Source organism: Anopheles nili, chromosome 2 (genome assembly GCF_943737925.1).
Source record: "Anopheles nili chromosome 2, idAnoNiliSN_F5_01, whole genome shotgun sequence".
NCBI classification, from domain to species: Eukaryota; Metazoa; Arthropoda; class Insecta; order Diptera; family Culicidae; genus Anopheles; species Anopheles nili.
Window position 1 is genome coordinate 10,164,041 of NC_071291.1, and position 25,962 is coordinate 10,190,002.

At 46.4% G+C, this 25,962-nt stretch overlaps 1 protein-coding gene across 1 annotated transcript in view; it reads left to right on the top strand.

The window, feature by feature from the left end:
• The window catches only part of LOC128730669 (uncharacterized), a 53,821-nt gene that overhangs the window by 20,020 nt on the left and 7,839 nt on the right, over window positions 1-25,962 (top strand). Inside the window, exons 2-6 of the mRNA XM_053823744.1 lie at window positions 12,612-12,728; window positions 12,819-12,999; window positions 13,181-13,432; window positions 25,131-25,247; window positions 25,339-25,470. Of these exons, the coding sequence (XP_053679719.1) occupies window positions 12,612-12,728; window positions 12,819-12,999; window positions 13,181-13,432; window positions 25,131-25,247; window positions 25,339-25,470 (799 nt within the window). The remainder of the gene's footprint in view (window positions 1-12,611; window positions 12,729-12,818; window positions 13,000-13,180; window positions 13,433-25,130; window positions 25,248-25,338; window positions 25,471-25,962) is intronic.

Genomic DNA, 25,962 nt, shown 5'->3' on the forward strand with positions numbered 1-25,962 from the left:
TGGCCATCCTGTTAGGCGTGACGTTGGGGCTCGTTCATCTGACCACCTACCTTTATTTTGGACTGGTAGTGGCACTCTGGAACTCGCCCGACATCACCATCGTCGTGGTGTGGGCATTCAATGGATTTTTCGCGCTCATTCTAGCCGTCGTTAGGCGATGGCTTAACTGCGATCCATTCGACCGATCGGCTGGTGCATTAGCATTTGCTACACAAATAACCACCATCACGTGAGAAGCTAGCGTCGAGAATTGAGTGCTTCATCAAGAAACGAAATATTCGAACCCACACCAGTCGTCAATTATATCTCTTCAGTTTCGATTTGTTTTCTCGTTTGTTACATGCCCACAATTGAACGCACGAAACGACGAGTGCATGACAGCAGGCAATTTAGAATGACAACCGCGCGTTGTCAGTGAATGGATGGTGGATTGTGCGAGCAAAGTACTTCCGTCGTACATTCGGTTGGTGGTTGGTTTTTTTGTATTGAAAATAAATAAAGCTTATCGTCGACGTAATCCACTCCTCGCGCGGTATTATTTCTCACGCCACATTTCAAGCACTGCTCCGTGGTTGGTATCAATTCAATGCACCGTAAAAAAAATTGTAAAAAAAACCCCATTTCCTATTGTCGCCGGTGTACACGCATCGAAGATTACTCGCGAGCGTTATGAAATTTCCATTGTACCGGGTAGCATTATTCAGGGATTTTATCTATTTGCCAACAGCACCATGGACGTTGCGGACGGAGAGGCACATGGGTGATTGGAATTCATTAGACGGGTATTGTAGCTATTAATATATGTTTGATCCCTGGTGGGGTTGGAGAATGTGCTTTTTTTTTATTCTCCGCCACGCGCATATGATGGGATCCAGTACAATTCCACCCCGTCATCCGTGGTATTTGCTTCGGGGAGAGCTCAAGCATGCATGATTCAACGATTTATGTGTGCAGGTTGTAGGACGTTTTCTTTTTTTTTTGCTCGATCTACCTTCACTTGGTTCAGCCCTTCGTTTGGCACGATTTGCTCACGCATAAGTAGCGTGTTCGCAAAGGGTCGTATTAAAGTTTAATGCAACCGGTGTGCGTGTGTGCTGCATTATGCTGCTCGGTAAACAGGTACAACGAGCGGCATGCATACATAAGCAGTAATGTGAAATGTTTCCTTTTACATGCAAATGGCTTTTCTCCTTGCTCTGCCGTTGTGGTCATGCGGCACCCCGTGGTGACTGGTTGACTTCCTGTAATCGCTTATCGGTGCGACCTGGTGGCGCTGGTTCCAGGATGTCGCAGCTTTACCGGCATAATGCAAGCCAGATCAACAGTAACAGCAGCAGCAAAATAAACTCTTCCTTCACAAACAAACAAACAAACAAACACCGGTAGCACACGGTGGTTTGGCTTCACGAGCCATTGATGAGGCGAAAAAAAAAAGGCTCACGCAACACATCACGGGGTGAACGAAAATTGGGTCAATTACGGATTACATTTATAGCCATCGTCATCCTTTTCATCGTGTCGAAGGATCAGTGGCATCAGTGAGCTGTTTGCCGGGTTGAAGGATGGTTGAGCAAGATGGACAGATGGACGGGCGTTTGCGGTCGCTCGCATCTGTCTCGCGCCAGAAGAAGACGAAGGAGAGTTGTAGTGAGAGGAACAAAAAACGCATCCCGAACCAAATGCGTCCTTCATTTCCGCCGCAGGGATAACGAGTATAGCCTTAAACCTGAATGATCCTTCGGACGAGCACCGAGCCTGAAGACACTGATAGGAGCCGTGCTTGAGCAGGCCACAATCCAGTTAGCACTTGCCTTTTTGGAGCAGGCATTTGGCAAAAATAAAGCGAGTCACGTGGGCGGGAAGATCTTTCGCCGTGGTGGAGGTAGACAAAAAAAGTTGCGGAATAGCTGCAAGAAGCGGCGGGGGATCTTTCACAGGAAGAAGAGCCCGCCCAAACGACCACACCGAAGCTGTTTTAAAGCAAACCAACCTACACTTCCCGTAGGATTGCGGCAGCAGAAAGGGGTTTTACATGGGCGGTTGGAAGAGAGAAGGTTTAAGGAATTTGGAAAATCGCTCAACAGCCGGCCCGCTCGGAATAACGTTAAATCCATCATTTTGATTTTCGTCCAAGCCCTCCACCGTAGCTGCCGTTCTGTTGCAGGTTTTATTTTTTAGCCGCTCACCAAACCAAACCAAACCCGCCTATCAGTCACGAAGCAGACGGAACATACCGCGATCGTAGCGAACCATTTGAACCTGCCGGTTGCCTTTGCCACCGAAGGATTACGAGCATTTTTTTTTTCTCGCTCTCGTTGCTCGTTTTCGCGATGTTCCCATCCCGAGCCATGCGGGCGAGAGTTGCCGCTGCGGTATCATTATTGTGTTTTTGGGCAAAACGCAAGCTTGAAAACCACTTTATGGGTGGCAATTTACTGACAGGTCTGTCATAGGTTGATCCTTTTTGCGTTTCCACCGAGGCAATTGATGGAACTGAAGCTGGAATCCTGTTTGAGCCGAATGGAATGAAGCTCGCAGAATGTTGAAAATATTTTTACAGATTGTTGAACCCATTTGTTTGCTGTTCGCATTTTTCATGTGAATCATATTTATTTCTACGCTTTGCTAATCACCAAAAGTCTGTCAAATTTTGATCAGTTACAAAATTAAAAACCGACCAAAGTGATACAGCCCAAAAATATGTTTCAACCTCGTCAAAGTAGAAAGAAAAACTATTTGGACTGTATCGTATGCTGCCTTTTAAGTGGAGCATAAAACGACCACTTTCATCCCAGAACCATCAACAATGCATCACCGATGCACACGTTGCCGCTCTTGTTAAACGCGCCAAATGATTAAAAATAACTATCACAACCTTGGCAGCGCCAGGATCAAAGCTACGTCGCGCGAAATAATCCACTCACACAGAACATTGTTTGGCGTAGTGGTGCTGTCCGATACTCGGCAGCGTCAAAAAAGCGACAAGGGTGCTGATGCGCTGAAAAAAAAAAAGTACTAACTAAGCTAAAAGTGTACAGCGAAAGATAGATTACCGTTCGAACGGCCAGTGTGCAGCAGGCATGCAAAGCGGAACCGGATCGGAGCATGGAAAACGAGCAAACGAGCAAAAACAAAAAATAGAAGAAACCACCGAGCACAAGCGATCCACCCCCGGACACAGACGTCAGCAAAATATGCTTTTGGCCATCGCTAGCTTTCGCTTGATGGCTGGGGCTGGCCGTCAGGGGTGGCTCTTTTTTTTTGCAGCACGTTGGAAAATGGCCGGGAGGACGCTCGTAGCTAGCTCCATCCTGTCGGTGCCAATGGTGCTAACGAACGGCTAGCGCTGGCAATGGGAAAGCCCCTTTCGGTGGCGTGACTGCAGAAAGCACTGCACGGATCGCTGATGATGCGCTAAAACATAATCACGTTCACGGATTGGCGGTGGAACCGATGCATAAAGAGAAAACAGCGAATAAAAAAAAACTATATATAACCCCTAAAAAACACTATCGTGGCTGGCGTTGGTGCTATGGCACGGGATGGGTCAATTTAGCGACCACGTTGAGCAGAGTGTTGGGAGCTTCTTTTTTTATAATCTAAAATCTGTCCTTGCTGCTGCACGTCCTGGCAACAAATATCGTTCGCGAACCACAGAGCCGGAACAGGTCCCGGTCGACCAACTCGCCGGAAGTGCATCGTCAGAAACGTGAGACGAACAAAACGGATGCAGTTCGAACGACGTCGGTGTCGTTCTAATTCTGTTTCGCGAGCTCATCAAAGCGAGTCGTGGTTCGTTTTTGCGTTGAAATGGTGGTTTAATTTTGTGTGCACTTTATGAAAGCACAAAAAAGGGACGACGCTATAAATAGTGTCACTTTGGAACTACGCTTGAGTGGGCTCTCTATTAGTGGAACAGTTTATTTTGTCATGGTCATGGTTCGAGTATTCGTTTTTATTGATGTATTGTTACGATCAAATCATTGAAGCTTATAAGTTTTCCTTATAAAACTTGATTGAAAATTCAAATTAGTGTCCGAACATAAATCTCCACTCAAACAATATTTGTTTGGTTTACCTAATACATGTGAAAACCAAGTTTGATCCTTTTTTCACCATGTAATTTATAGCCGTCCTAGAAAGGAATGAATTTATTAAATGAAATTCTAATCCCTTCGCTCAAGTACCTTCTCGAATGCCATCAAACTAAGCAGACGGAGGCGCAAGCTCAACAGTAGCAGCCCATCTGCCACCATGTGCGAAGCTGCTCGTTCACGAAGAAGAGCGCAGCGAATTGGTAAATTTGTTACTCATGTCTAACACAGTTTAAACGATTTGGCAAACATTGGCCCGACCCGCTCAAAACGGGATGGGCACCCATACGGAGCATATCCCGACCGAGTTGCAGCCTCGGTTTCGAACCCTCAGTCTCATCCCTCAGAGGGCCGGAAAATTGAAAGTCTTTCACCACTGCAAACGCCACGTCTCACTTAAAGCTACAAAGCTGCATCCTTGCGATTCTTCGCTTCGTACCACGGTGCTTGGGTGGTATGTTGCGCCAGCAACGAGCAACGTTTGCCGCAGCGCCACGTCAATAGTACGAGTGTGGATATACTAATGAGAAAATCCATCAATGCAAGGGGAGCTATGGTGTTGACAGCATTCAAATACGTCTTGTGCAAAAAGCAACAACCGTGGCCGCATGATAACGCGTTCGAAAACGCTCAGAATATTTCACCTTCTGCATGAGATCCTTTACAACATGGCATGCTTTGCTTCGTACGCATTAATTTATGGCCCTGATTTGTTCGTTGTGCATTAGATGATTAAAACGCGTTTCTCAAACGCTAGGAACCGATCTTCAACGCACGCACAATGTTTAAAACTGCTTAGTTGAACAGTTACATGAGAATGGCCAGAAACGATCGTGCCTTTCGGCAGAACCGGACTGGACTAGTTCTAAATTCAGCATTAAAACAACCGTAGCACATCTTCAGCTGAATCGCATTTACCCTACGGTTCTTGTAGAATCGTAGCTCCAACCGTAGCCATTTTACGCTCCCAAAGCAGCCTCGAGCCATTTCGATGGGATGGATGCGCTTAATGAATATTTTATAATTTACGATTTTCCGACAAACCGAAGCCCCGACCACATCTCATCACTTTGCGATGGATCTCTTCCACCCGGTTTGCCTTTCCGCGTTGCTTGTTGTTTGTCTTGGTTGAAGGTGCATAAGATATTGCAAGCCCCAGCAGACGCCGTGCTGGAAAATCCTAGTCCGATTGGATGAAAAGTGAGCGGTCGCCTGGTACACTTCCCATTCATGGGGCTCGGCTCGAATTTTCTCACACCGCCTGGCATACGCCCGTTCGGGGTCCGTTCAACCAGGCTTCTGCCGGCAAAACCCTCATCTGGGCGAGTTGTTTGGTCCCTTTTGGTGCCCATGTGTCGTACGCTCATGTGCCCATGTGTTGAAATCGGTTCGACTGTTGGATGGAAAGTGGAAAATGGATGCTGGAAAATGCTTTACGATGGAAGTACGCGCACACAAACCGCCGGTCTACTCGTGCTCGATGGTTCACCAGGAGAGTAGGCACTACTAAACATGCAAACGCCACACAATATTCGCACCGCTCCACTCGGGGTTATATTCGAAACCCGTCGTCAACGCGGCCGCCTGCCTCAGGAAGACAGACTTCGCATTCCAAAAAAAAAAGTGGGAGAAAAAAAAATCCTCTGTTAAAGTATTTACACTCGGCAGCAACCATCTTTTGGGGTTGAAAGAACACCCGGATGCTCTCTGGTTTTGCGTCTTTCATCCGACACCGGGACGGCAGAGAAAAACGCGTACAAACACACACACACACAAACTCGGTAGCGGAAATGTCATTCCTTTGAACGCCCCCGTGAGCCGCCTTTCTGCCAACGGCGACAACGTGTTTTCACCATTATCGGAAGGCAAACGCTCAGACCCGACGCCGGGTGGGACAGACATTCTTTCAACTCCACCGTGCGCCTTTCCTTTATTATCGCGCCGGAGCGATATATCTAAGGACGAGCCGGGTTATCTTGCGCTGGTAGTGTTAGAGTTTCAACACGCCGGCCCGGAATGGGCACACTATTTTCTTCTTTGGTGTGCAAATTACAAACTTCTTCCTCCTGGCGGCTTTCTGCTCTCGAGTACCGCCGACAACGTGAGCAAATGGGACGCTAAGCGCTCGTTCATTAAACCGTATGGTTTACGGGTTCGTCGAGACGAGCCCGGACAGCCATCCGCAATCCTCGATTAGGTGACAAAACACTAGCGTAAGTTGGATAAATTTTGCCCGTAATTAATGTTTGCGACTCGCGTTAGTTTTTGTTCGCCGTGGGCACGCTTGACGTCTTGCTCGGAAGAATAACGTAAACCCAGGAAGCGTAATACGGCTACATCTGTCTTGAAATTGCTTCATCATACGCTACGCCCGTTGATGGTAGCTTCTAAACATTTTCTAGTTAATTCTGCCAGTGTGCTTTGAAAAAAAAATGCTGCTGTCTCCCTGAAATGGAATGGACATTCTGATGGCAGCGCTTATGAGCATAATTAATGTAGCTTGATAACGCGTAAATGATGATGATTTTGTTGAGTTGCGTCAAATAAGCATTTCTCATCGGCTCACCTTGCGAGCGAGCAAGAAGCCGAATGGAATTGGCATAATATCCAGCAAGCAGTACATTCATCATATTCGTGAAACATCCTGCTAAGTTGGCTAAAAACGAACCCTGCGACAAGTTGCTTCGTCTTGGGGCATGAAATTCGCTCGCGCGAGTCCACTTTTCATTTGCCGAAAATGCTCACTATTCGATCCTCTTAAATAGAGGAACGATAAGGATGCTGAACCCGATGGGCTGAACACGATCACCCACGTCGTCTGGCGGTGGTGAATGTCCGTTGCGTGTGAGACGAAAAAGGGACGGATTATGTATGGTTCGCTTCTCTCCCGTGCTGATTTACGATTGCGACACAAATGATGCAGCTACGAAATGGCGGTCCCACCAATTCCTAAGGATGCTCGGTATGATTTATGAGCGGTATCGCGTTGCCGCTCCTTCTGCGATAGCGAACGGCGACAAGCAACAAATTTGAATGGGTCATTTAGCTTAAAGATGCGCCGGGGAGCGATAGGGAATGATTTTACGACCGCCGATCCGAGCAATTAGAGTAAACAGCATAATCGCATCGTCGTTCGTCCCGGTCGCGTGGTGAACCGAAATTAAATCTGCATTCGAGATGGTTCCGTTCTTCTACTAGGAGTTACACCCAAAAATGGAACGTTGCGTGCCGTTCAGAAGGAATAAACTTATGCCGTTTCAGCAGTCACCTATTAATTACAGATTTTAGATTACCTTTGTAAAAGTTTTACACTAAACTTGTATGAAATCTTATCACTTTACATTCGTTAAATCCGCCGAGCAATAATATCTACACATTATTTTTACTTATCTCCTTGTTGCATTAAAGGGAAAAAAAAATCACTCCCTGGATTTTCGTTATCCTTGCTGCACATTAAAGCGCTTAAAACTACGCCAAAGTACTCTCCTCTTCGCATCCCGAGGGCAGGCTACCTTATATCCGCCGTTTCCTTTTCAGAATCTGTCGCTTCCGATGCACCGATGTATGGGTGCGATTTTTTCCAAACAGCGATGGAAACCAAAAAAAAAACACCGCTCCTATCATCGCACTGTCACAAAAAAAAACACACACACATAAAGCTAAAAGGTAGCGGCAGATAACGAGCGATTAAATTAGCGCAATTTATGGCACTCCGTCCGGCCCGGCCCAGTGCTCGTTCGTTTGTTAATTTTCTTTGGAACTGATTTTCTTCTCGCACACCCGATTGTTGGGCGGGGCAGTGTGGCTCGGGTAAAAAATGTGCATAACTTTTCGAACCTCCATCAGCTGACGCCCAGCTACTGCTGTACGAAGATGGCAAAGAAGAAAAAGAAGCGAAGGCTAGTTTTTTTTTGGCATTACTTCAATCTCTTCCACTAGAGAGTGCTTGAACGGAGCTCCCACAGGAGGTTAACTTAAGATTATCGAGTTATATGGTTGGTGCAAACCAAAGAATAAAAATGAAATAGAATTGAAAACTCTTTTCCACCCACTTAGGCCAGCCGAGGGCACGTATCAAACCTCGCAATGGCACGACCACGAAGGGTTCTTCGGAACCGATTGAAATGGAGGCGCCTGGTCGTGATTGTGCGCGCCCTCGGGCAGATATTTATTTTGATTGCTTCTGGTTTTATTAACCCACCTGGCGTGTAATTGAATTTCGGTGTAGTATTTGTACTGCTCCATCCGGTTTGCCGATTTACGCTGGCGTGGTTTCAATCGCCGGGCGGTCTTTGTTTTAAACATTCATTTTGGAGTCTTTAGAGCGCAACGCGCCACCAAATTCCCGATCGGGATGGGGAGTTGAAACCACTCGTGACGGCACGTACTGAATCTGCAAACGCGTTGATTTTCCCTGCAGGTAAATTCGTGCGCAACGAAAAAAAAAAAAATAAACAAAAATCCGTAAAGCACGCGGACGGCCCCGCCAAGAGGCAACGAGACTGTTTGCACGCAAAACCAAGCGACCCCGGTACAAACGGGTTGCCCCGACGATGGACTCTCGAATGTAGTGAGTGTGTTTTTTTTTTTATCAGATTCAATTACCGTCCGTAAATGATGTTACCGAGTTCCTGTTGCGTCGCGTTGACGTTCCCGGAACGGTTGTAACCATTAAATGGAATGGTTTAAAGGGTAATAAATATATTTTCTCCTCCGCCCGGTGCGGTCCAACGCAGCAACGTACCGGGAATGGGAAGAAGTAAAATTAATGAAAAATTGTCGTTTACCTGTGTGGCACTGGTAGGTAACGGTGTTTAGCCGGTTAAGAAGCGCGAGGGCTATGAAGCAGAAGTGTGTCATAAGATATATTTTGGAGTTCACACTAATTAAACGGTTTTATGCGTTGTCGTGTTTCTCTACTGCGTTTATAATAAGCTAAAATATGTGGTTAAAATTTAAGTTATCTAAGATATCCAACACACTGGTTTTTTAACTACGAATATCACATTGTACGGGATATGTACAATGCACACGACAACACTTTCAGCAAAAGATAAACCAAATAATCTCGGTTCAGCTGAACCCATTTCCAATAAAATCCCTCGCCCCTAGAGTAAAGGGGTGCCTCATCGGAAGTAATAAACAAACGTTCCCGGACGTAAAGCACAAACGTTGATAGCACCAACTCGCTACTATCTCGGTGGAATGTGCTATTTTTATTTTGAAAAAAAAAAACAGCACAGCACGGTTTAACTGCCTTTTTGTGGGTCTCCTGCCTCAACACGAGCAATCTCACTAAGCGGCCGCTGCAACCCGCTCCGATGCTGTCTGACGGGCTGTAAACATCGTTTATATCAATTCACATGGGATTTAAATGTCCCCTTCCCGGCACGATTCTCGGATAAAAAATAATGTCGTTTGCCGTACTTTAAGTAATATCGTTACATGTGACGCGCAACGAATTGCGTGTGGGCGCGCGCGCGCGCGCCTCAGGGAAAACGACCAAGGTATATTCGAGCGGCCACCGTAATGGACTGAAAGGCATTAGGAAAAAAAAATTGCGCGTCGGGGGTGCCGACTTAAAAGCACCCAGATAAAAAAGAGCACTGACATGTGTAGCTGTGTGATGTCATCAGACTGATGCAAAGCATTTTACGAGCCTCAAGATTTGGAAACGCCAGCACGCTTCCGGAAATCCTTTCTCACACACACACACACGGGGGTCCATCACCGCGATCGTGAACACATTGGCGCCACACGAACGGTGTGACAAACGGAATGGTGCATGAAACAAGCTCATAAAATTTTATCACCCACCACTGCTTTAACCTCAGTTGGCTCCGTTACTGGTGTGATGAGGTGATGGATGCTAAAGGGCTTAGCGAGCTACGCGCTCGCTATTTGCCATGTGGTGGTGGTTCAATCCTTCTTTTTTCGATAAATAAAAAGTTTCCAACATTATCGCAACAAGTTTGGGGGCCGCGTGATGACAATTGGTGCTCGTTCGTGGTTTTTGTTTTGTGCTGGTACCGAACGACCGTAAAATGGAGTGACAAATTAAAACGTGAAATTTGATGGCATTGTTGTTCGCACTTCGATTTATAGGGATCATCTCTCTGTCGCCCTCTCACGGTTCAAATAATTGAATTTTAAATCGGACTTCGATTTGATGGAATACACTTCACGATCAATTTACGAGGAAGGCCAGTCCAGACGGCACATGCCGGTTATGTTACAAAGTTTTCCGTGATTGGAAATTCATCGCTGTAAAATTGGATTTCGCGTCGTTTGACGGCTCGATTACGATTCAGTTACGTCATTCACACGGTGATGAATAATGCAAGAAATAATTTAATCGCATCAATCAACTACAACGCAACCCGCGCTCATAGTTTCGCGCTCATATCTGCCGGTGATGGTTTGGCGCACGAGTGAACATTTATCAGTCAATCAATGGCACCTATACGACGCATGGTGTGCTGTGGCACATGCTGCCCAAAAACACCAGGCGTCTCCATTACGCGCGCGTTCCGATGGAGGCGCCTGGTCGTTTACCCGTTGATGCGTACGTAAAACCCAACGTGAGACTGGCTCTCCACCGACGCTAGTTTGCACCATGCGGTGCTTTCCAGCTATTGCGGCAATGCCACCCTTCCCCGAAACCTCTTGTCGATCTTCATTTTCCCCACCCCGGTGAAAATAATCGCACACGCCCCGAGACAGGTTCTTTTGTTTCGTTCGCGTTCAAGTGGTTGGTGCTGTGTGCGGTAATCAAATTACCACAGCTTCTCTGATACGTGCGCGCTGGCACACAAAAGATGGTGGCGTGAAATGTACGGAATTTAAATTAATTTTTACTTCATCTCCTCGCGTCCTACCCCTCACATCTGCCCGTTCTTCTCGCCGATCTCATGTTAACAGTTTGCCACGGGCGTCTCGCCTCGAGGGCACAAAAAGGGCACCCCGCACATCTTCTAAACGGTTTAGCAGTCAGGTATTTGAATAAATAACTTCATCTTCAACATGCTAAATTAAATTCATTATATGGTACTCTTGCCGTACGTGGCCCGGATTCGTTGACGTGTCGATCCTTGTTAGTAATCCTCGCCGTAGCATATATCTATATCATGGGACTGCAGGAAACCGCTCTTTTGTGTACTAATTGTACCGTTGATGCCTATGTTGCACATTTCCTACTAGACCACAATTAATTTGGGATCTTTTGTTACCCAATTGCAACACATTAATTTTTTTTCTTTAAAATGGTGCTGCAACAATGCATAAAAGTTATAACAAATATTAGTATACAAAATTGTGTTATTTTAGTGAGCTGGATTTTTCTCTTAGCGCTTATCATATAAAAACTCAAGATAAATTTGTAACAAAATTTTTTCACAAATCAATTTAAAATTATGTTTCCCTGAAGTGATAACACAATCAATCGTGTTGCTAAACTGGCAAACTGCCTTCATGAGTGGTGTAATGATCGCACGTTTAAAATTTAAATTTATATTCAACTCAACACTCCATAGCCAAAATAGTATTGTTGTGAATACAACTGACGTCAACATTGATTATTTTCCCCCCCCCCCCCCCCCAGGCGATAAGGGCGATGAAATCAGCATAAGTAGCCGAACGTACAATAAAATTTTAATTAGCATCGAAACGGTTTTTATCGGTATTGAATCTCATTCCAGTGAAGCAGAAAATAAGCTCTCGGCTATCGGACTTGTTTTGATTTTTACGTACGATGGTTTCGTGTTACGTGTGTGTAGGTGATTTTTCGCTTGTCCCAATTCGGTCCGAATTTCTTGATTTACAACGTCGGGAATGTGATTTGACGCAATTGTTCTCGAGGGACAATTAAATGACGCACAGCTTCAACGGCTCGTTGAACAAGCAGCAAAAACATGCTAATTGGCTATTAGTCGCCGTGGGAGAGTGTAACAGTGTTTCAGCTTGAAAATCTACACCGCGTTTGCGATGGTCAATCATGAAATGGATTGTTTTGTGTAGACATTAAACTTTGCCATAGAAACATCCTGAATTGAATAGGCTTAGAATTTAGTTTGAATTATGGGATTCAAAATCAATTCGTTGTAGTAATAATCGAAACTCCAATAGTTCTGTTTGAGGAATTCACGATAGAGTAGCCGGGTTTCAAACCCGCGTCACCTGGGATCACGGACCAAAATTCCACGATACATGTAGGCTACGGTGCCTGATGAAACTCTAATATGATGATTATGGAACGTAACAAACTGCACAATCCGTAGCGGAACAAGTCTGGCCAATCATAAAACGCCCATTAAAGAACTCTACACCTCTAGGGACGTTATAATTTCCCACAATTCCCGCCTATTATTCAACATCATAACGAGCGACTGCGGTGGATGAATTTACGGTTATTACAACCACACCTGCCGCCGAAATAGAACGCCACAAACGTGATTGTTTCCGGGGTCCGATTTATTAATTATCGCTTTCTGCTCTTTCCTCCCGTTTTGTCCATTTCAGTCACATCACACGGACGGCCGGATGGCTACCGCCGATCGAGAACTGGGTGCAGACGAACGATTTACCCTACGGTTGGGAGAAGGCAGTCGACCAGAAGGGTCAGCCGTACTACATCAAGTAAGTATGCGAGACTCGCCCGATGAAACAAACCGGGCCTGGGAAATAATCGCTTCGGTTTTTTTTTGTGCCATCCTTTCGCCTTTGTAGCCACCTGAACAAAACCACCACCTACGAGGAACCGATCCGGCATCATGGCAACGATGCACCACCCGAGCCGCGTGTAGTCGTCCTGCAGCGCAGCTCAACGCTCGGCTTTGGGTTCGTCGCCGGCAGCGAAAAGCCTGTGATCGTCCGGTTCGTCACGGAAGGTGGCCCTAGTGTAAATAAGGTAGGATCAAGCACCATTGCGTTTTTATTCATCGCGCAAGCTTCGCGCACGTGAATGAAAGACGGTGGTTTTTTATTTCGTTTGCATTCCAAACAGAGTTAGCTCAAGTTCCACGGATGCTTTCAATTTAACCATTGCAATGAAACCTGTTTTCTTTCGTTCCGCCGACCCCCAATTTCAGCTGGAACCAGGTGACCAAATATTAGCTGTAAACGGTGAGGACGTCAAAGACGCACCCCGGGACCATGTGATACAATTAGTTAGAAATTGTGAAACCTCCGTCACGCTGCTGGTGTGCCAGCCGCAGCTCTACAAAGCGGTCGGCCGGAAGTCGACACTGCTGTCTGCGGGCAAGAAGGCGAAGCTGAAATCACGCCCAATCCGGGTCCGGTTTGCCGAGAGTGTCTGCGTTAACGGGGCGCCATTATTTCCGGTAAGTGTACACGCCAAAGAGGCTTGACCTGGTCGGGTGCTTTCGGAACGCGAACACCGTGGGCACATCCGGCCGGGGTTATATTTCTTGTTTCCGGTTTGCGTTCCCGTTTCCGCTCGTGCGTTCTTCGCTCACTGGAAGGGCTCCGCATGGTGCGCGAAGGACACCGAAAAACCGCGACCGACCGCGGTCTGCTCCATCGCCAGGGGGTCTCGAGTTATTCGCCCGAGGTGAACGAGTGCCAATTTGCCACTCCGTGTGCCATTTTACCGTCTGGCAGGGAAGAAAATTGAAGAGTGAAAGAAGGAGAGAGAAAAAAAATTAAAACACACACCTAGGTACTATTCCCAGGCGAACGTTTGGGCGGAAGGAACTAATTAAATTTAAACAAGTCCCGCATGGGTTCATTTTCACCGCGGGCATCGGACAATGCGCCCGTCGTGCTGGGCTGGCGTGTTAAGGGGTGAATTTACGAGACAAGTGGTCATTTGCTTTTCTTCTTCTGCCTCTTCGAGCCGAGGAGTGGTGCGGTTCACCACTTTAAGGGAAGAAACAAAAAACACCACATCCACCTTTTCCAACTTTAGCGGTTTTGGAACATGGTTTTTTTAATGATCACGCCTGGAACACTTCTGGGTGGAAATGAAACTCTTTTTAATGGGCAAAGGTAGGTAGATCCAATGCGAGTTAAAGACTAGGTTAAATCGGGAACAGACGTATATATATCAAAAAGGACTAATTTATTAACTTTAGTTCCATTTTTCGAAAACGTCTTTCTTACAAAACATCACCAAATGGTTTACTGTTTCCTAACGCACCTTATAATAAATTATTATTATTATTATATAGAATTATTATATAGAATTATCATATAGAATTTTTTTATCTGATTGCTAAAACAGTATATTTTGTGAAGCTTTCCATGTTTAGGAAAACACATCTATTTAGGCTAAAAGAAACCCCTTGTTTTCCGCTGTAAAACCTTCAACTCGAGATACTCGATGATAAAGCAGCCCTTAAAGTAGCACCATCAATATACGCAAAAAGTTTGCATTGTTCATGTACGCCTTCCCATTCAACAAGCCTGGTTTGTTCGCACCGTGGGCGGTACTGCTGTTTTCTTGTCCACAAGCACGTTTTGCTCTACCGCCGATGGCTCAGCGCCAGCGGCTTCAACAACCGTGCCGATAGCAATCGATGGCCAAACAACCCTTCACTGAACTGTCGCCGTCGCCGATCTAATCGGGAAAGGACGTTTTCTCGCTTTCATCGTGCCGCGCGAAAAATCATTTATCACTACAAATTGCCAAACTTCCACCACAGACCGGAACTGGGAGAAGAAGCGCACATCACCGTACCGCTTGGGTTCCGAGCCGAAGAAAACCCCGACCGCGACGCGAGGGACGATGTTTGAATGATAATAAAATTCCAAAATTTAATTAATCATAATAATTCGATGACATGGAGTACTGCTGCTCGAGTGGCAAACATCTGCCCATTTGCCTTCCTGCACGCGCCCTGTCAGCCTTTTTTTCCTCTTTTTACCGCGGAAACTGTTGCGTTCCATCCCCAGTTATACCGTCATCGTCAGTCAAATAATGAACTCGGTGCTGAAAAAAAATAGACCCGTGGAACAACGATGCGACTACCACTCGACAGCGAAGCATCATCCTGCGAAGGGACCATTCAACTGCCTCCGACCCGGAAACCGTTAATCACGCCCAGCGATAATGGTGTGCATGCCTGAACTGCGCAACTTCCCACTTAATGCAACGGGGGAAATGACGAAAGCTCCAAAGATTTCATCTTCTCTCTGTCACTCCCTCTCTCTCTCTCTCACTCGCGCGCGCTCGCCTTTACTCTGCCTGGTGACTTCCGGCCACAAAACATCGAGGTTTTTTCCCTGCTCGCACTGATGGAGGCGCCAAGTACTTTGTACATGGGTACGTGATTTTTCGAAAGCTATTCGCGGCTGCTCGAGAAGCAAGCGGCCATGGAGAGCCGAGAGGATGTAAAGAATTACCGCAACGAGCCGTTGCGGTTGTGTGCGTTCATTGGCTCTTCATCATAATTAATCATTTTTGAGATAATAATCGATTGAGCACTTTGACTCGATGGTACGCACTCAAAACTGTGCCCACTCAGGGCTCTCTCTGCGTAGCGTCTGTTATGCTCGTAAAGCAAAAAGCAATTCAGTGGCACATTTTTACGTGACCGATTTAAACACCGGGAAATCGTTCCCTGAAGAAGACGACGTACGGTGATGCTAATTGTCGTATTGATTTAATCAATACTATAGGTATTGTACGGTACGTTTGATTGGATTCCTTCTGCTTCCGAAGCGTTTATATATTTTAATCATATCCACTCTATACGATCCACATACCTGTGAGCTCCGGTGCTCATTTACATTGTCGTGGGCATAAATAAAAACCCAGCCCAATTGCGGGCGATTTGAAAACAAAAGCCTGAAAAAAGTTATGGAAATCATCACGAGCATCGATCTTGGAATCATAATTTATAGCCGAACGATGAATATTCAGCCACCGCTGCCGTACGTACGTTATAATCCAACGTTCTCGGAATGTGAAGCTACCCGAGCCGTAAAGCCTGCCGGGCGCATTCGACGATCGATGCCAGTTTCGCTTTTGCGTCATTCACTTCGTTTCGGAGGAAACTTATTCCCTTTGGCTTGCCAGGTTCGTGAGTCAGCCACCAGATTGGCAGCAGTTTAATCTTAATAAATCGGAATCCTACCTTCAACGGCCTTGAGGCGGATTCGTCGTAATGCTCTAATCACCTCACCCGAAATAATCCGTGCTGGAGGAAATTGCAAAAAGCAGCTCATTTCCCGGGGCAAGTTTGGTACGGATGAGGGAGCAGCACAAAAAAATGGCGAATAAAATGGCAACAACTTTCACGTAACCTTCGCTTACCAATACGCCCTCCCGAGGTCGGCTTTCGAGCATCGATGGGGAGCTTACGAGCCGTAATGGGTAGCATGTATACCCACAGCAACAGCCTACGCAGACATTTGGCGCACGGTTAAATCACGTTGTACTAAACGGTTTCGCTCGTCGATTTGGAGTTCTTTTTTTTATGTTTTGTTTTCGTTTCCCTCGCTAATCCCATTTTATTCAAAGTCGAGCACTAAATTAACATAAGAAAGGATAAATTATGTCAACCTTTCAAGGGTGTCGAGCGTTCGGAGGAGCGTGTGCTTTACCTCTCGGTTGGGAAAGTGACTTCAAAACCCCACCATGACAAAACATAATTAGACCCGCTTTTGGTTGGGCACAAAAAAAACACAAGCTAGTACACGACCTTTTACTGCTCGTAGTGCTAACGGCAAATGCCGTTCACCGAGTGGAAGGTTGAGGGATTTTTGATATTTTTTCATTCTCATTTTCTCTTTCACACACTGGCTGGCTCTGTTTTCTTATTTTTCTCGTTCCCATTACTCGGAAAGCCCATCATGACGGTGTTGTGTACAAAGCATAAAAAAGGTTCCTTCTATCGTGCCCGTACCGGTGACGCGCTGGCCTCAGTTAACTGCTAGTTAGCTTGGTGACAGTTTTCTGTTGACGCAGAAATTAATTAGTTCATTTGGTTAGGGCTCTGCCAACGCTGTCAGAGGCCAAGGCCTGGCGCCATATTTGATTTTTTTGTGTGCGCATTTGGCGTTTGATCTCTTTTAAAACTGTTCCATTTATCTGATTTTTTTTATCGTTATCGCTATTGTCTCTATCGCATCAACCAGTGTTAAGCGACGGTTGCATGGCATTTTCGTCTTCATCCAAGCGGCACGTTGTTGATCTCCAGGACACAACACGTATAACTAGATGCTGGGTGCGATTTTTTTCTATAATATTGGGGATTTGAAATGCATCTGATGTGTTTTTCTTGGGTATTTAATTCAGAAGTGAACTTTTTTATATTTTTATATAAAATACATAAATAACACCAACGGTTGTCAGAGCTTCATTACTCGTTTTATAAATAAAAGAGTTTGCAGTTTCAAAAAAACAATGCTTTAAAGTTGTGCAAGAGAAATAAAACAAACACCCTTATTTTCCGTTCCATTTCCAATGTGCATCCACTACTTGCTCTCTGATTCGAAACGATCCAGCATGAGTGGATTTCGTTTGGCCATAAGAAAATAAAATCGAAAAAACAGCTTCGTTTAATCCTTCGCTGACTTTGAGACCGGTCCCAGCGAACGGAATTAGAATTTACTTTTCTCGTCCTATATAAATTATCATCCTTCACTTTGGCTGAGCTCAACGAAACCGACGTGCGATCCCTTTTTTCAGCAGCGGTAGAAGAAGGATGCTGATGATTATTCACGAGATACACGAAATTATTTCAAATGTTAAACCACAAGCACGCAACGGGTCCGACAAGGGCACTGGGCGAACTCGAAGGCCGCTCGCCTGGTAGCGGTTGACATGAGTGGTTTTATCTTTTCCTCTACCCCAAAACGGTTTCCTCATGCGCAGTAGACACCCCATGTAGACCGTAATAATTTACAGTTGACATTAAGTGAAAAAAGTTGCCCCGCATATTTCATTCGAAAATCTGAAGCTCGCGAGAGACGGTCACTGAAACTCGACGCACGGTCAGTGAAACATGGAAGTCGACCCAACTTCAATGAAGACCTTTAATGTACCACAGCAAAGTGACAGGAAATCATGCTTGCTGGCTCGTGTTTGACTTTTGCTAGTGGCCTTAAGGATTGTGCATTTTCCCCAAAGCTCCCATACATAGCTTGATAACGAAAGAACGAATTAAGTACGAAGAATCGAATTAAGTGCAACTTAAAGTTCACGTTTAGTTATGAAAAAACAAAAAACATAAACTAACGTTGGTGATCACTATCCAGACGGCTTAAGCTTGCCACTACTAAATTGAAGAAAAATTAAATAATATTATAAAAAAGCTAAGTTGTCTGAAAGCAACATCGCAATCGTAGCGAAAGCGAAGTGAAATCTAATTTTAACGTCTTTATGTATTTTTTTATCACATTTATAGTTAGCCTCGATAAAGCTCTCCCAACTTCATCCACACGAGTGGCGAGATGGTAGATGCTTTAGTTTCTATTCTTTTTTTTTGTCCACTTATTCTGGTCGCTCGATCGCAGCGAACTTCGACCGGAAGTGGCAGTGTCGCCGCTAGCTGCACGGGACAACCGTACGCCTTCTCCTTACTTATTTATAAATAGATCCATTTTCGATACGATTCTGCTCTCCGTTACGAGCGTTCGCAATATTTTCCCGTAGCTCGTAAACGCCTCGGCTAGCGACGCCGGCAAAAGAACTACTCCTGCTGATTAGGTCCGTCTGCAAACCCGGGCGGACCCGGGAAGCAAAGAGTTGAGCGCGATGCGGTCCTTTTTCGGGGAACGGTTGTGTCCTGGCAATTTGCCCGAAAAATGTGTCTCCACCGGCCAGCAAAGGGTACCAGCCAGCTGGCCTTAATAATGCCTGTGCGCCGACCATTTCTTGAGGAAGTGTAGCACTGGTTTCTCGGAAAGATAAAACGGTCGGTGTGAGTGTTTTTTTTCTCACTCTTCTGACTTGCGTTCACTTGAAGCTCCTGCAACGGGGAGTTGCTTGGAAACGACAAAGATAGCTAACTATATCCGCTGCTCAGCTCAGCGGGACTATGGCCGGCAACCGTATCACTGGTTTGATCATCATCGGTACGAACGGCGCATGTATTGGACGGTCGATGATTCCTAGGCACCTTAAGATTAGCATCCTTTTTTTTTTTTGCTTGTTCACCATCTCGCTATCCAGCTGGATGTCGTCTTCATTGGAGTAATGTGCCCGCCGTGCTGGTTATCCGATTTCCGAGAGCAGAAAATCCCACCCTCGGCGGGTGCACAGCTTGAAGGAAAAAAGCAAAGACTCCCCGCTGGATAAACTGACCGGGAAGGGACAATACCGAAACCCAACAGACGACGACGACGACCGAGATGAATGTAATCACAAGGTACCGCAAATTGTTAAGCGTAACGTTGTCCTGCCTTGCAACCCTTTTCCTGTTTGTGTTCGGTTTTTCTTTTTTTTTTTGCTCCTCTCTTTGGGGCACATTTTTCTTCTCCTGCATCCGCCCCGGGGCGGGTTCCTAAGTGGCAATTTGTGACGGTGACAAAAAGTACTGCAAATGGGTCCAGTTCGGCACACCCATCTTTCGGCCCCCTGCCAGGATGCGCAGGGTTAACGAAGCCGCCGGGGTGGTTTCAGGGGTTAACCCTAGCAGTGGCAATAATGGGCCAAAGTCTGCCTCCTGAATTCGTTGCGTGCACCGAGAAATTTGCTCACGGGTGTGTAATGGCGCACCAATTTCAACATAACCATTGATCTTCGACGGAGCATCTCGAAAAAGGACAGCAAATTGAACCTTAATCGACCATCTGAACCACGCTAGTTGCCGCGAAAGTGTACGGAAAAGGATAAAGCAAGCAGATAGCAGTGGAAATACGTCGCGGCGTGCAACAATAAACATGCCACTGGACACTGTATCCCTACAGTCAGCAATGCTACGTTCAATTGCGGCCCCCAGGGAAGCGTGCCCGGATATTACACTCATTTTTTTTGGTTCGAAAAAATGCTCCTAATCCATAAATAAATACATAATAATCCGTTGCGAAAGCGTGCCGTGGGTTCCCGTGCAATAACTTGTCCTTTCCGGCGGGCTTCAAATTCTTCCCCTTTAATATGAAGCGAGCGAGGTAATCATACCCCTTTCTGGGAAAAACACGCCGTGCCTCGCCACATACCATCCTGCCGGATGAAGGAAAAATATATTATATATTTGATTTATGGTATTTTAATAATGTTCCCAGCCTGTGCCGCCTCGTAAAATGGCAGGCATTTATTTTGCTTTATTTATGATCACTTTTTTTTGCTCCCACACTTGCTCTCTCGCTCTCTCGCTCTCTCTCTTGCGCATTAAACGGAAGATTGGTGGAACCGTAAAGGTGGAGTGAAATGTTAATGATGTACCACGGTGTGGCAGCCGCCAGTCCATCAATCCTAAAAATTTCATCCGTGGGCGCTTCAAAGGCGCCCGGCGAAAGGGTTCGGAAAATGGATGAAAACGAAAGTTTTCATTCGGCCGGTTTTAAAGGATCGGATTCGAGTGGGTTACTACTGCCTACGCTTCGAGCGTGGGCAGCTGAGGAATGTTGTGTAATACCGTACCCGTTTACGAATACCGACTAAACAAACTCGGGCAGTCGGAGAAAATGTGCAGGCTTTCTTTTTACTCCCAGCTGGCATTTGCGACTTAAGTAAACTTTCCTGCGTGACCCACATTGTTTCGCACATTCTTGCAGCAAGCTCGGTACGGGTAGGGAAACTCAAAGAAAATAGAAATGTCTTCCAACACACCGTATAGGTCGAGTATGGGTGCAACTAACAAGCTGCCCAACCGGCCAGCCCTTTTGTTCGTGCGACGTCATCCCAATCACGGATGTGCCGCGATTGCCGCTCCGGTGTGCGCCATTACCGAGTTAGTCAAACTGATTGACCTCCTAGCACACCACTTGAGGGAATCTTCTCGACCGATTCATCTCCGGTGGTAGTTGCGAGGTCGTGCAAAAAAAAAACTTCTCCCTTTCAGCGCCACGCTGCTTAGCTCGCTTCTGGGAAAATACAACTCGGTACCAGCTTGGAAACCCACGACCCATCACCATGGCAACGTTTCGCCGAAGGGAAAAAAGTAAAAGCAGAAAAAGGTCACCTCCTGAGACCACCGAGTTCGTAAGCTTTCGACTTCGAATGGGCATCAGAAATGACAGCAGTGGCGCGTGGCGAAGGAGCACCGGACGTCGATGGAAACTCAATTCGAGGCTATACACGCTAGCCACAACTCCCCAGACAGACACCGTCAGAATCGCTGCAAAACACAGTCCATCACGCACAAATGGAACCATTTTCACGCCCTCCTCCACGATACGGACGGTGGGAGTGTGTAAAACGAGCCTGAAAAAAATAAGAAAAGTTCGAAAAGGATGCCTGCTCCGGGATTGGAATTGATTTTCGGCCGTATACATGTTCTTCCCCGAAGAAACATTTTCGTGAACCGTGAACAGGGTTTTTTTCGAACCATTTGTAATAAATCGCACGCTAATGCCGTAGGCGTAAGCGAGCTGCGACATATGTTAAAAGATTTCGTTGGAACTATCAATGGTCTCATAGGACGAGATGCCTTCGGCGAATTGCATCCTTTCGAACTGATGTTGACCATGAATGGGCGTGAAGCTAGAAGGCGTGTGTTTTGTTTGTGCTTTTACCCTTCATTCTGCTTGTGACGTTCTTGTAAAACACATTTGACCTAATACATGTTTGCCCTCGGTGTAAAAAAAAAGCTCTGTAAAACATTTTTCCACGCGATCGGCATCCAACTTAGGCGCAATTCGGCCCCTTTTTCATTTTGGGATTTCTATTTTTACTTTCCATCTAGCGTTTTCTCTCTCTCTCACAGACGCGCAACAATTCCTCCCGAAAAGGCACCCCGATCGGAACCGGAAGCGTGAACACACAGTGCAACCCGAATCGCGAGTCTGATAATGCCAGCGCCCTTCGGCATTTATCTATCGCGCTTGGGGGGGGGAATATTTCAGGATACAAGAGCAGCAAAAGCTTACCTATATACTTATGCGATGTACATGCATATGCTAACATGAAAAACGTGAAAATCGGCCCGTTCGTTAGCATATATTTCACCACCGTGCTTCGCCCCCCCACGGGTTGCAAACAATCCAAATATTTAGTCTGCGGATTGCGTATGCGTCCTTGCGACAAGAGAAGGAGGTAAAAAAGGGAGCGAGATAAAAGAGGATGTACTTGTTTGCCCATCTTTCACTCCTACCTTCACGGGTTTGCCACCGGGAAAGCAACATGTTTGCACATCCGGCTACACTGTCGCCATTGCTTTGGCTTAAGCGGGAAAGCGAGCATAACAAAAAAAGGGTGTCCTTTTACGCAAATGCAGCATCTTGTCTTCGCAGCCTGTTTCTTATCGCGTATCGCAAAACCACCCACTCGTGGGGGATCCTCGCAAACACAACGGATAAGGGAATGGTATCGAACCCCAGCCCCCGGTTCACGTGGTGGGTGGAAATTAATTTCATCAACCCGTTCCGTGCAGCACACCGAAACCATTCATTTGCCGGTAAAAGATCGCGCGATGTGGTTGCCCTTTTGATAAGCTCATCATTAGTACGTTCCGTTGAGCTCTTTTTCATAGAAGACACACACAAAAAAAATCATGCGAAACAGCGATGACTTCGAAAACGTGGCACCACGCTGGCATGTAAGTTTATTATCCTGTTTCCCTCGTACGGACGGGGGTTTGGGCCGATTTTCCAATATCCGAGAATTCAAATCTAATAAAGTATGAGCAGAGGTCGAAAAACGTTCATCCGATCAACAACCCCATTTGAAATAACATCGCAGCGTTGGGTCGACGGTAGAAACGGTTTTGAAATAATGCGGCACCGTTTAATTCGAAGAATCACTCGCCCGGCTCGGGCGACCCGTTTTCCCGACCAATCGATCTCTTGTTTAACCTTTAGGTTTTCCCGCCTCCAGCGGACGGAAAACGAAGGTGCCAAAATCTACATATTCCCCAACGGGACAGCCACACTCGACACCGGGTTGTGAAAAATGATACATTTCCTCTCTCGTGCGTTTGTGTGTGCCTGTGTCGATGTGTGTCCTGCACGAGCTTTTCTCAACCTACCGAAACTCGTGCGCTGGGAAGGAAACGCGATGGAAAACCCTTATCATGTTTCCGATTGTTCCGGCTCGCGGTCTCGATCATGTCATCGTTCTCGACGCCAACCCTCGGTCGCGTGCCCGCTCTATTAGCCTATCGATGTTTCTGAAATCACGCCCTCGCACGGGTTCGCCCACCGGTACGAGCTGGGCAAGCAAAAGAAAAGTCGTCCTGATTTAACGTGGCACGATTGGTGGGGGGGGGGGGGGTATTATCATATTTAAATCGTGCAAATGGGTGTGTTTTTTTCCTATTTGTCGACCATGCCGAATCTGGTTACATTTTGTGGGAAAAACCTAGACGAAAAAGAAACCCGGGAAGGATAGCGGGAAAAGAAATCTCACCGATTGACTTTTCCAAGCACGTCCGTTCGCTTGATGAACGATAATGATTACATTCTGTTAGCTCGTTTGCTTCTCGAGCCCCGTCCGATGGGGGAGTGTGAGTGGCAAGCAGTTCGTTTAAAGTTTCGGTAATATTTTTTACCCTTTTCGCTTCAATTTTCGGTTGGGGCAGGAGAATTGTTTGATTTATTAAACATACTTTCTGAATATCCTTTTCGATGCGACAAAACTAACTATGAATTCAGAGCGCATACTGTGCGTGCCTATGTTGAACAATGTTTTAAAATTAAATACATTATAAATTGCATGCAATACTGTTGCAGTACGCCGAATTCACTCGTCACAATGAATGGAGGAAACCCTTTTCAAAGCATCCCCGCCTGGCATCGCTGATACGCAACAGTTTTGCTAATCGGTTCTGCGCTAGTAAGCCAGTCGAAACAACCAGCGCAAACAGTTAGTGTGGTTCTCTGGTCAGTGAATAAATATTTAAACCGCACAACTTTCACCCCATAACCCGAACCTCCGTGGCCTTGCTCCCGAAAGCCACACGCTTAGCTTTATCTCCGTGCGCCGGTCATGAGGCTCAGGTCGCATGTGAAAAGCTCTCGTCTGCCTGCGGGATCGGTTACCGAATAATTAAGCTGGCAAATTTCTACCATCCAACCCCCAGCGCTCGGTTGTCGACGTAGGCATCCAACCAGCGAATCCGGTCGTCCTCAGGCAAAAAACTAAGCTCCCAGTCGAACCGGGGGAAAACTTTCTCCACAAAGCATTGCTCTCGAAAGGACGACGGAACGGCACCGCGAGGAAAGCCGGAAGTTGTGAAATAAATGCAACGAAACAATGTTATCAACGCTACCCCAGACTCGGGCGCCAGTGTAACAACGTCTCCTTCCGATTCTCGCTTGCTCTTTCCACCGTATGTTCGGAAGCTGTATTTAAATCCCATCTGAGCGTTTCGGCAAGGACGAAACAGACTGGACAATGGGCGGTTGTTCGGCACTTTTTTTTTCTCCTTCATTTCTCAAGCAATGGAAAGCTGTGCCGTTACATGCCTGCACGCGGCGGAATCACGACCAATGCTGGCGCGTGCATTTGAGTGGGATTCTCTCTCTCTCTCTCTCTCTCTCTCTCCTGGTGCAAGGGAGCACGCAAACAAGAAGGATCCCTTCACGAATTTTTCATTACCCACCAGTAGTGCCCCTGCGCCGGATGCCCTTTCCGGGGATTAATTAATTTCCCGCTCAAACATTGAGCGTTCGAGAAGCTTTTTTGCCGCTTGAAAAATGGTTTCAAGATGCTGCGTTTTTGGAGGTGCGTGTTGCGTATCGTCTTCCGGTACGAGGGCCTGCCGAAAAGCCTGCCTGGCCCGGTAAAACCGCAAGCAGATAATTAATTGCACGCCGGAAGTCAGGCGTCGAACGCGTTCGCCCCAGTTTCGGGGCTGGGATTTTCCTTACAGTTTAATCAGTGCAAAAAGAAAACTCCTCCCAGCTATTTATCTTGTATGACCTTCCGGATCACTCTATCTCTTTTGCTTGTTCTCTCGTTTCCCACTGTAGCCTTCTGCCTTCTCGCTTGGGGATCTGTGCGTGCCGCCGATGGCAAACGTGCTGAAGGTGTTCCTCGAAAACGGTCAAACCAAATCGTTCAAGTACGACTCGACCACCACCGTGCAGGTACGTGTGCCGTACGCATCGGCATCTCATTGTTCGCTCTCAATATCCTTCAATGGTAATTCATTTTTTTTGTTAATTTTCCCCAAAACAGAACGTTGTGGCGTCACTGCGCGATAAGCTCTGCCTAACGGCCGGTGAACATTTCAGCCTCGTGGTGGAGCACGTGAAAAGTTTGAAGCGGAACAAGCTGACCCTGCTGGATCCGCAGGAAACGGTAGCTCGGGTAAGTTGCATGCAGGAGGTTGGCTACAACACCGGGCACTCATCAATCTTCAATCCGTCGGTGCCGTCGGCTCGGTGGGGTTTGAAAAATGGTCGAACCAAGAACCACTAATTGAAAATCCATTACTTTTCACATGTGGTTTTGCTGTTTTGTGTGCGTTTTTTTTTTATTTGGAGTGTACGTTACGGGGCCGGGAAAGCTTAACCGGCCAAATTAATTTCTCACCCGGAAAGGTTGCACAATCACGTCCGTAGCAAACACCGGCACAAAAGGAGCTCAGCATTCAGCAGCTGTATTGTTCGAACGTGAAGTGAAATTTCCCATTTTCCATTCGACTTTGGATCATTAAGAAATTTAATCCATTAATTTTCCAGCGGCCTTATTTCAACCTTAAATTCTTCACATTCGTTACGCACCATTGGTACTCTTATCCGGTTTTTGTGTGATTTATTTTTTGAAAAAACACCTGACCTCCATCGAGATGGAACGCCT